General features: G+C 38.8%; 1 protein-coding gene across 1 annotated transcript; it reads right to left on the reverse strand.

Moving 5' to 3' along the window:
* Nucleotides 1-9,230: 9,230 nt before the first annotated feature.
* Nucleotides 9,231-11,201, reverse strand: nkx2.7 (NK2 transcription factor related 7). Its single transcript, XM_043246071.1, has 2 exons — nucleotides 10,688-11,201; nucleotides 9,231-9,898 (listed from the first exon to the last, which is right to left on the reverse strand). The coding sequence occupies exons 1-2, from the start codon at nucleotides 10,977-10,979 to the stop codon at nucleotides 9,387-9,389; spliced, it is 804 nt and encodes a 267-aa protein (XP_043102006.1). The 5' UTR covers nucleotides 10,980-11,201; the 3' UTR covers nucleotides 9,231-9,386.
* Nucleotides 11,202-12,277: the final 1,076 nt, after the last annotated feature.

The following is a 12,277-nucleotide window of genomic DNA, read 5'->3' on the forward strand; positions in this document are numbered from 1 at the left end:
TATTGTATTTTTTGCATTGTATTAAATATTTTTAAAATATATTTATTATATATTATATATTTATTTTTAATATATTTTAGATTTATCATATATTACATTTTTGTAGACTATTATAGACATATATATTATATTCTGTAATTTAGATGTCTATTATACTCTACATATTATATAATAAAATATATTGTTTATAATGCAGAGCATTGATTTCAAAATTTCATTCATTCTAGCATTTTTCTATATTAAATATATTTATAATATAAATTATGTGAATATTAATACAGACATAGCAAGTATACACAGGACACATGTGAGAAAAAGTTGACACCACTAACATACAGTCATTTTAAATAATATTATTAATATAAATAATATAATATAATATTTTGATTTATATATATATATATATATATATATATATATATATATATATATATATATATATATACACACACACAAACTGACTTGTTTCAGTTATTTTAAGTAACAACATTTTTTTTATGGTGATAGCTTAGTTAACTGTAATGAGGGCAGTCTTTAGGAATTTTCTTTGACAAAAGAAGAAGAGCTTAAGGATTTTTGGAGGTTTACCTCATTTTAGCTGTTGTCATGTAAACTTTGTATTTGAGATGATTTTCATGATAGCGCTCACCTTGAGTAATCTAGTCTGTTTCCTCTATCTCTCTCAAACACACACATACAGTGAGCAGACTACCTGCATCGCTCATCTTCATTCTCTGTACCTCTTTGATCAGGTCTTTTTCCTGTTTTGTGTATCTGTCGATGCCTATCTTAATTGCACAAACACATATTCAGTTCTTTATTTACACTGCGAGACTCAGAGAGCATGTCATGCTTTAGCCGTACAAAACAAGCAGGAGTAATTGGATGAGCATTTCTTGCGGCCCGTGTAATGCTACTCCGGCTCTCTCTCCTGACCTCTTGTCCCTGCGCTAACACAATGTGGAAGAGATGAGCAGCGCCGCTTGCTTGTTTCGGGCCAGATGTGGGCTTGTTAGAATCTGACCCCGTCGACAGGAAGACATATGTCATAGTGCTACGTGAGCCCGACGTCTCACTGGCGTTTTTTGTTGGGTGGCATTTAGTTCTTTGCATAAGGTTACCGTACTAACGTTTGGGCTTGGTGGGATTTTGATGGAAGTCTGTTATGCTCACCAATGCAACGTTTATTTGACTGAAATTACAGTAAGATGGTAATACCACAAAATGTACCATTTTTAATCTAAAAGAGCTGTTGTCTATTTATTTATTTATTTTTATTCCTGTCATGTTAAGGCTGGATTTTCAGCACCATTAGTCCGGTTTCACTACTACATGATTTTTCGGAAATCAGTATGATACGCTGATTTCACGCTCAAGAAACGAATTAAGCTACTTCATGATTGCGTGAAAAACGTAACACAGTTTTTTCATGATTCTTTGATGACTAAAAAGCGTAAAAGGACGGCGCAGAAAAATTAAACAAATAAAAATGTAAATCTTTTGTAACATTATAAGTGTCTTCTCCTATACTTGATCAGTTTAATGCACCCTCGCTACAAAAAACGTAGAGATAAAATATTGACAGTGAACAATAGAGTGTAAGTGTTGCTGTACGTTATGATTGTCATATTTCAATAATTGTATTAGTAATAAATATAGGATTGATGAAGCTGATGTTTTATCACTGTCCAAAACAATATGCTTTTTGGACAATTCAGCAATACCTGGCAATAAAATATAAATAGATAATATAATAAAAATAAATAAAATGATGCAACATCACAGCATAAATTTTGATCAAGAGCGAAATTCATTTTTGGCCAAGATCACGTGTTAAACCCCTCTGTAAAGTGGACTCCAGCACATGGACTGGGCTTCAGGTCAGGACTCTTACGCTCACTGAAGGACTATCACAGTTTGGGTCCAGAGAAACCTCATACTGTCATCCTAGACTACAGGCATGGGTACATCTGCCAGCATCGTTGTTTAAGAAATGGAAAACATAGAAATACTTCAACATAAATATATTAATCGCCGCAGTAATGATCCAGTCCTGGACTCTTAGTGCATATAGTTAGTGAAGCGGTGCCCTCTTGTGGCCTTGAAACCTCACACGGTCATATTTGTACTTTAAACATACTCTTCACGCTCACCTTTAAATGTAGACTGTGTTTTTCCCGGGGTGATATTTAGTGTCTGCGCACTACAGCGCTTTGAGGCACGTGATCCAAATAATTGGACCGATCCCACAGGACAGTACCGTTGTGTTTTGACAAGCGTATCGTGGTAACTGTAGTAGTCAAACTTAAAACATATGACCTCAGCTGCAGAAGATGGTCTGTAGTTGAGACGAGCGTGTCTTCGCTATGCCTGCCTTGGGGTTAGATGTCAGTTTTGACTGAGGTGTAGTTTGTGTTGGCTGGCACCCATGTGAAGTAATGTTAAGTCTCTCAGAAACTCGCCGGCTAGAGAAAAGAGCTTGCACTCGCAGGTCTGTAGTTCTTGTGATCAAAGTGATCAAAGCCCTAAAAAAGCCTCAAAGCGTGTGCTTAGATGTTAAAATAGTTTCTTGCAATGTAGTTTATTATGTTATGTAACTGTTATTTGTACACTGTGAGATAATTGTGAGAGAATTTTTATTTTTTTTTTTTATATTTTTTAAATTCCATTTTGCAGATAAAAACTAGATAAACTTATATAAAAAGTTATCTTGCAATGTATTTATATTTTGGGATTTTATTAAGGAAGTGTGAGGCTAAAACTTTGAATGATGAGATAAAAAGTTGGATTTATATACAGCGGAGATAAAAAAACTACAGAGCAATGTGCACTTTTATAAATTTCAATGTATCTTTTAAGTCTTATTTGAACTTATCCAAAAGGGCGCTTTTTAAGCATGTTTTATAAATGAACTGTATTCTGAAGCACAGTGATCTAAATTAGAGAACACTAATACAGGGAGTGCAGAATTATTAGGCAAATGAGTATTTTGATCACATCATCCTCTTTCTGCATGTTGTCTTACTCCAAGCTCTATAGGCTCGAAAGCCTACTACCTATTAATCATACTAGGTGATGTGCATCTCAGTAATGAGAAGGGGTGTGGTCTAATGACATCAACACCCTATATCAGGTGTGCAGAATTATTAGGCAGCTTCCTTTCCTTTGGCTAAATGGGTCAAAAGAAGGACTTGACAGGCTCTGAAAAGTCAAAAATAGTGAGATATCTTGCAGAGGGATGCAGCACTCTTAAAATTGGCAAGCTTCTGAAGTGTGCTCATCAAACAATCAAGAGTTTCATTCAAAATAGTCAACAGGGTCGCAAGAAGCTTGTGGAAAATCAAGGCGCAAAACAACTGCCCGTGAACTGAGAAAAGTCAAGCGTGCAGCTGCCAAGACGCCACTTGCCAGCAGTTTTGCCATATTTCAGGCAGGCTTTTGAGTGTCCTTGCAAAGAAAGGTTGGCTATATTGGTCACTGATTTGTTTTGGTTTTATTTTTGAATGTCAGAAATGTATATTTGTGAATATATTCTACGTGAGACTAATGCAGGAGAAGGCTGGACATATAGAGACTGAGGGGCATGTTGTGCGAGGAAAAGAGAACAGGTACAGAGATTATTTTAGAGATGAGAGCAAGTTTACTTTACTCTGGTCCGATGGGAAACTGAACCTAGAGCGTGTGAAGACGTCAGTGAAATGTTGAAGAGGAAGTGTCCTGGTTTAAGAGATGTGTTTTTGCAGCAGGAGCTGGACAAAGTTATAGCTAAGAAACCCACTTAAGTCACCGAAGCGTGGAAGAAGAGCGGAGCAAGATCCCACGAGCGCAGTGAGAGACGAGTGATGAGCCTCAGACGTGCTGAAGTCAGTCACAAACTCTCCAAAACAGTGCTGCAGTGGATACTGTTCTCTCGTTTGGATCACTGCTTTTTAAAAAGATTGTTGAAATTTAGCAAAAACGTGTTGTTAACAGTGGTATACCAACAGCTAATAATATTTAAAAAATTAATTGATGAAGAGTAATGGTATATTATTCAATATTTTAGAGAAAATCGTTTATGGATTCTCTAATTTGAAAATTACATATACATATAAACAAATAACATGTGTGTATATATATATATATATATATATATATATATATATAAACACAGTTCCAAAAAGTTGGGACACTATACAAATCGTGAATAAAAACTGAATGCAATGATGTGTAGGTGCCAACTTCTCATATTTTATTCAGAATAGAACATAACTCACGGAACAAAACTTTAAACTGAGAAAATGTACCATTTTAAGGGAAAAATATGTTGATTCAGAATTTCATGGTGTCAACAAATCCCAAAAAAGTTGGGACAAGTAGCAATAAGAGGCTGGAAAAAGTAAATTTAAGCATAACGAGGAGCTGGAAGACCAATTAACACTAATTAGGTCAATTGGCAACATGATTGGGTATAAAAACAGCTTCTCAGAGTGGCAGTGTCTCTCAGAAGCCAAGATGGGTAGAGGATCACCAATTCCCACAATGTTGCGCAGAAAGATAGTGGAGCAATATCAGAAAGGTGTTACCCAGGTGACGGAAGTGCAGAAATGACACACTTCACCTGAAACTTATTGCCTATTCTGTGAAAGATTGGCAAAAAAGACTTTAATTCATCCCCAATTCCAAACAGCAGAGGGAGCCACATAACAGCACCTTGACCTTTACATTTCACCTGAAGGGAACAGCCTGGAAGCAGGTTCTCACACAGCACAATCATCTACAGTACTTAAATTGAGCGACTGCATTATAAACGTTAACAGTCGTGTTTCTTAAGTGCAACCTTGCCTTGCAGTTTCTTTAAATCCACAGCAGCTCATCGTACTTGCTCTAATCAGGCCTCCTCTGTTGAGTGTATATCAATGCATGTGTCATAGCAACGCCACAGAGCGCCGGTCTTTGATGAGGCTGATGTTTTTGCGTGTGACACGACTGGTCGGGGCAGAAACGCTGGCAGTTGAGACGCAGATAAAGCCCAGGCAGACAGCGGGGTGAAAGCTTGAGTGACAGAAGCTCCTCGTTCCTGCCGGGGTGATCCCTGAACAAACAAGCAGCTTCGCTTCGGGCAACTGCCTGCTCTGCACTTCTGTTTGCCACATACAAACCTAACTGTGATTTTAAAACAAACACGATAAGCTAGTAATTATGACGAATGCGCTGAGCGTATTGAATTTTTTAGCCTGGCTGATGGATGGAGGAATTTAAGATATGTTTTTACTCCTTCACGAATTCCTTCAGCCAAAATGTTCTGACAAGAGCTAACAGGGATGCAGTGCTGCCTATAAATAGACAGGTTAGTAAGTTCAGCGTGGTTTTGATTTTAAAAATCCGTTTTCTACAACAATAAGGTGATTGCAATTTATTTGAGCTTTTACATTTAAATAAATGAATAAAATGTTTATTTAAATGCATTGCTAAAATTAATTTGCAACCAGTTTCCTTCAAAAATTAAGTTTATTTTTTTGTCAGTGTACAGAATTATTATGAGCTATTCGCATAACCAAATTAATTCTTATAATTCTTATACTTATACTAGTAATTCTTATGCATTGATTCCAGGCCTGTGAAAAAAGAAGGGCCCTTAACAGTGCACTTTAAATATTAATTTTACTCGCGGCATAATGTAATATTCATAAAATAAATAGTTACTTTATTGCACTTAATGCAGACTTTCATCAACACAATTAAAAAGTTTTACTTTAATTTACAATTAAAATCAGTGTCGACTAACATATTAATGCACATGAGAAGTACTTGATATTTTAGTCTTATTAAATGTATATTTTAAATGTGCTAAATCGAAACTTCATTGTTACAAATGTACAAACAAACGTTTTTAAACGCGCATTCGAAATGCTCGTAAGCAGATTTTAACCGTATTTCAAAGACAATGCACTTAAGTGCTGCTTTAGCGGGTCAAACCCACCCAGGTTCAACTAATTCAATATAACTCTGCGTTTCCGCATTTCGTTGTAATTATCATGCAGCTAAGTGTCAAAAAACATCAAGCACGCTCTTTCATTTTTATTATTATTTTCATAATATTTCAACTTCTTTGTTGAAAACTAGTGCCACGCGAGCCGTGATGCATGTGACTGTAGGGTCCCCTCAGATGTTTTTTGGTCACTGTAAGATTGCGACGGTGTCTGGACTGTGTCTGTCGCTGCGAGCCGTGGTAATGGTAGTCACTCGGTCAGAGCGGATGAGCCGGAGACACCCGTTCTCCATTAGAGGGAAGCGCCAGAGAGAACAAAAGGTGTGCTGGAAAGGTGAGTACATCTCTTCTGCACCAAATCAATTACTTTTCCCTTTTAAGAAGCGATATAAGGTCTCCACGGCTTGCTCTGGCATCAAAGCAACCACATCGTGCGCAATAGAAAGCCCCACTGGGGTCATTTTTACAAGATGGAGAAGTCGAGGGGCCAATCTGTGGAGTTTTTTATATATACTGGATTTTCCAGCGGGGCTGAATTTTAGTATCATTGCACAACGCCTGAGCAGAGAAAAGGGCTTTTTTTTCTACATTAAAATGCAGTTTTGCCGGTATTGTGCTGAGTTTGAGTGTGTCTCGCCGGGGGACATGAGTGTGTTTGTATGTGGAGGCGGTTGAGTGACGTCTCTTAAGTGTGGACAGATGTGCAGCGTAAGCATTGTTAGGGAGCACGAGAGCCTTTTCTGTGGATGTCTAGTCTTTATGCGGACGAAATGTCCAAAACATCTCTTCCGACGTATCAAAAGCACAGACCTCCCGTTGCCGAAGACGTCCCGAGGAGCTTAGGCTCGCGTTTGGAGTGTCTTTAACCGCTGCCACTCTCCCTGCACGGGTTTAACCTTCTCGTGAGCTCCAACAAGTTCCAGCGTTAGCTTCAGAGGCCTTTCGTGTTATTCGCATTCCTATTGTTAGGGCAGTCCAATTCGGTTCACTCGTGTCCTTCGTGGACTCGCGTGATCACAGAAAAAGGCTTTAATGAACCTAAAATACGAGACACAACTCCGTAGTGGAGAGTCATCGGATGTCTCGGTAATTTTGACCTCGTTTCGTATTCTGACCCTGCAGGATTAGTGTGGGTTACAGTATCGGAGAGACACGTTATACATTTTGACCAACTTAAACATTTCCGTCCAGCGGCTCCTCCCGCGGTTTCGCCATTTCATAAATAATTAGGCGGAATGAAGTCAGCTTAACCTTTAGCCCTCCGGCCGGTTTCCACTTCCTTCGGAACCGCGGAACGAGTTTTTGTTTGTACGCGCGTCTTGCAGGGCGAAGATCCAGGCCTCCTTGCGTCTTAACCGCTCAGATCTTCTTCTCTTCAACGCTTCGCATTCACTTCTCGTTCATCTGCACGCATCTGCATGGCCTTCCACAATCCCACATAAACCTTCATATAAACCCAGACGCTGACAAGCACCCACACACACACACACACACACACACACACTCACACACTTATCTGATCTCTTGAAGTGGCCGTAGTCTCCACTCTGTCTGCCTGCTGCTAAATACTGCTCTTAGCTACGTATATCAATCTGCTAAATACTGCTCCGAGCCACATACTCTTCCCTTATCTGAACTCAGCGCTGACCAGACTCTTGAGAGTTTTCCATCTCTGCCTCGGTTCTACCCAACACACTCTTAAACAGGAAATAAATTGCCCATTAAGATAGCAGTTACTCTCCCTCTCGCCAGCATCAGTGAAACATTTCCGATTGCTCTTACAGACCCTCACACTATATATATATATATATATATATATATATATATATATATATATATATATATATATATATCCAGATCATTTTTGTATTGCATTCCATAATTGATAGTTGAGTTTTCAAGCAAAAAGTACCATAATAACATTCCCCTGGAAGCACCTTCAGCAAACACCTTCGATTAAACTCTGCACCAATCTCCATCCCAAGGCTGTCGTGTAGGGCTGGTTTATGGGATCTGTTATATAGCTTGCAGTGGGTCAGATTTGATTTGAGCGGTTTTCTTGACAGATCGGGAGTGGAGACTGAAGAGTGCCGGCTTGTCTGCGCTTCTGTTTACTCTCAGCGCTGCATCCTGGGTCCTCTGACTTATCACGTCCCCTCGATTGTTTTATCTGTTTGGCTAATGCGAGTGTAACGACAAGCTCATTGGAAAGCGTTAAGATCGCCAGATAGCGGATTTTGTTTAGTTTTAGATATCGCGGCCAATTGCATGACTTCAAGGCTCTGTTCGGTCGATTTACTTCAAATAAATTCGCGTCGAATTGTATTTATTGGTGAAGTTAACGTTTTCCGAAAGACACGGTAGTTTCCTGGACCCTAGAAAAAAATTGAAGCTATTGAATTTAGGGACTGTCATTTCTTTCCGCTTATTTTATAACCATAATTCGATAATAATCTACTGACAATTCCCCAAGCGGCCTAAAACGTGCTAGTATCTAAACATTTCTTTCTTATTTTTTTTTTAAATGGTATATTTAATAAACCACACCAGCCGGTTGTAGGCCTATACGACCACAGCTTTAACGAATAATAACTAAACGCAATGGACGTAATTAATCTGTACAGTGAACAGTTCATAATGTGCGACCAGACCATTTCTTTCAAAATTGTCTTTTGGTTTCTTTTTTTAAAAAAAAACATACTCATAATTAGTTCACATAAGTAGCCTGCAAATTAATAATAATAATAATAATAACAATAATTAAATAATTAATAATAATTAAATGAACGGATGCGTCCTACAACTTAGCTTAGTTAATTGCTTACATTTTGACTTCATATTTTAAGATTAAAAGGCCTACTATATATAAACATATATATATATATATATATATATATATATATATATATATATATATATATATATATATATATATATATATACTCATCGAGGAAGGAAATCATGTCGGAAAATACAGTAGAAAAAATAATAAAAAACAGATCTAAATATACATCAAAGACTCAAATTTGAACTCATGTCGGAAAATACAATAGTAAAAATAAAATAAAATAAAAAACAGACCTAAATATACATCAACGACTGTCAGATTTTAACTCGCAGACACCAGTGATTTTTTTTTATTTTCGTTAAATCGATGTTAAATCGTTATTTTTCGGAGACCCCCTCAGTAACAACACAAGCCTTTCCTAGAAAAGAACATCTCATTCAAGCTAAATGTTATTAAATATTTAGTCTTTATTTGGTGTTGTTCGTTGTGTAAACCACAGATATAAAAAAAAAATATATATATATATATATATATATATAAAAAACGAGCCAACAGTTAACAGGACACGACAGTGTGTATTTTCCTCAGCAGTGCCGTTGGGTTAAATAGTCTTAATCCACAATCTTCTCACCAAGTTCTGATCCCATCGACACCTCCCGTCGTCAAATTCATATCCACAAAGTGGTTGGGTATCTGGCTCGTGTTGGCAAACGGCGGCACAGACGAGAAGTTACAGTGGTAGGGGTTATTTCCGTAGCCGTTGTAATAGTTGTTGTAGGGGTACGACACGGCGACGTTGTAGGGAGCTCCGTGGCAGGGCTTGCCGTCTCGCACCAGCACGGGCACCGCCACCCTCCGCGGGCCGGCCAGCTCCAGGCTTTTATCCTGCCGCTGTCTCTTACACTTGTACCTCCGGTTCTGGAACCATATTTTGACCTGCGTTGAGGTGAGCTTGAGCACGTGCGCCAGGTGGTCGCGCTCGGGCGCAGACAGGTACCTCTGCTGCTTGAAGCGTCTTTCCAGCTCGAACACCTGCGTCTGAGAGAAGAGCACTCGGGGCTTCCTGCGCAGCCTCTGCTTCGCTTTCTCCCCCGGTGCGTCCTCTTTCCTGCCGCCGTAATCGTCAAAGGGACACGTGCCTGTTCGGTGAAAAGAAACACAACGGATAAATGAAGAGTTCGGATGCATTTGTCGGGATCTAATGCAATTTCGGCTCGGCAATTTCAACGAATAGATTCTTGTAATTAGCGGTAAAGTGAAATGAATGAACATAAACAGCGATTTTAGAAAATTAGAGGCTGTTGAGTATAAAATGCATGCTTGTAAATGCGGTGTGAAATTGCATTGAATGAAGAGGATTGATAAATGCAACAATTATTGATATTAGCCTGTTTTTAGGTTGCACTAGTTGACGCTTTTACTGCTATCTATGCCTGCTGCTAGCATATAATTATTAACTGGATGTCTGATATCGTTTTCATTGTTTTAAAATATTGAAAGGCAAAAACGTGCTTAGGCAAACTGCAATTGGCGCAAAACGTTTGTTGCGTTACATATTATACAATTAATTTGGCCTCAAAGCCAATGTTACCATCATATTACATTCTGCTATATTTAGCTAAATAATAGCCTACAATGTGTCTTACAATGTGATATCGTTGTGGCGGATGATCACTTGTTGATTGTTTTTTATCCTTCAGAAATACGATTTAAGTCTCTCATATCAGTATTGGTTTCCCGATTATTTTAGATACACTATGCATAGATGATAACGCATATGCAAACATCATAATGATTGAAAAAGATCATAAATGTTCGCTGAGACTGAAAAAAAAAACCCACTTGGATTGTTTAAACCCATAAAACGCTAAACGCTTCACCTCGCATAGACCGAACAACAGCAGGCCTGTGAACTACAAACACCCTACTTGTTTCTTCACCCGCGTCCATGTCCTCCTCCGTCGGAGATCCGCACGCGCTTCTGACCAGGTCGAAGTCCTCGGAGCTGAGCGCGCACTTCACCTGCTCCCCGGCGAGCGCGCTGTGCTTCTCGGGGCTGTAGAGGAGGTCCAGGCTCCGGCTCAGCGTGCTCTGCATGCACTGGAGCTGCAGCGACTGCAGCGGGGCGGCGTTCGGGTCCAAAGCATGCTGCTGCTGCTGCTCCGGTTTCAGGATGTCCTTGACCGAAAACGGAGTCGAGGTCGCGGGGCTCGGGAGCATCGCTGCGCGGCAGATTGGCGAAGGCGCTAGAAGAAAGGTTCTCCGTTTCTGAGATTCAAAGCAACATTCGGTTGGAGAAGTTCCCGCAGGTGTCCTCGGGTAAACTGTGGCCAAGCCTCCTCGACGCGTCGCCCTGAGAGCCGCTGGTGTGTGTGTGTGTGTGTGTGTATCTCCTCGTGGAAGCAGCGCTGGATGAAGGCTCTCCTCTATCTTCTTCTTCTTCTTTCCGCCGGTGAAGGTGTGGAGAGAAGCGCTCTTATCTAATAGAGAGCGTCCTTATCTGGGACTGACCCCTCCCATTCTGTGCGTCCCATCATCACCTGTCCCAACTCACAACAGGCATTTCAAAACATGCGTTGGGTTGTTTAATAAAAGCGACTGAAATGGCATTTAATATAGTCCACGGTTTAACTGCGATCTGTTTATAGGCTGACTTTACATAATTGCGAATGCGTTAGTGAGCCACGTGTAAAATAATTCAGAAATTCACACTACTTTAGCTCGTAAATGTAAAAAAAGATATTATTTCGTATCACTATAGGTCACGAAAACGAAGTTATTTTAATAAGGACTGTTCCAAGTGGAAATGCATATTAAAGGTGGAGTTCATCTGGAATATTAATGCATTAGGATGGTTTGGCTCGTGGCATACTTGGACTAAAATATCTGAAGCAACATTATTTTTGGATTTTATAGAAAATGAAAATGTAAAATCGAGCTTCATCATGTGGTATGGCCTTTAATCTAAATTAATAGATTTATTCAATAACGATAACGTTATTTGCATATATATTAGGTTACACCGGCAAGCCTAAATTTAAGAGTGGGAATATGAACTATGATACAGCTTCAATTGCATTTAATAATTATACCTAATATGTTTCGAATCCTTTTCGAACGCCTTCTTTTAGAAATGTAACGTCACTAATTGACCCGTTATGAAAATTAATTGCAGCCACCTTTGATATTAGCAATCACCAAAACTAAATGACTGGACATTCAGTGTTTTCAAACACCAAAAAGAAAAACACTATTTCAATTAATATTAGTATTTACGACAGTTTATATATATATATATATATATATTTATATATATATATATATATAATAATGTAGGACGCTAGGACGCTATTAATTATAATTACTGAAATAAAAATAAAAATAAAGATCTTATTTGTCCATTGCGTGCTGAATAAGACGTGCAAGTTTGGTTAAACAGCATTTTATTCAGTAGGCCTCATTTAATATTATGCCGACAGTGCTTTGAATGTGTTAATGGCCGCAGTCTGCAGGTAACC

Source organism: Puntigrus tetrazona, chromosome 8 (assembly GCF_018831695.1).
Source record: "Puntigrus tetrazona isolate hp1 chromosome 8, ASM1883169v1, whole genome shotgun sequence".
NCBI lineage: Eukaryota > Metazoa > Chordata > Actinopteri > Cypriniformes > Cyprinidae > Puntigrus > Puntigrus tetrazona.

Excerpts from the sequence above, each read along its gene's own strand:
- nkx2.7 (XM_043246071.1), bottom strand. The coding sequence starts at position 10,979 with ATGCTCCCGAGCCCCGCGACCTCGACTCCGTTTTCGGTCAAGGACATC. Across the intron at positions 9,899-10,687 it reads GGACGCGGGTGAAGAAACAA|GCACGTGTCCCTTTGACGAT; the intron begins GTAGGGTGTTTG and ends TTCACCGAACAG.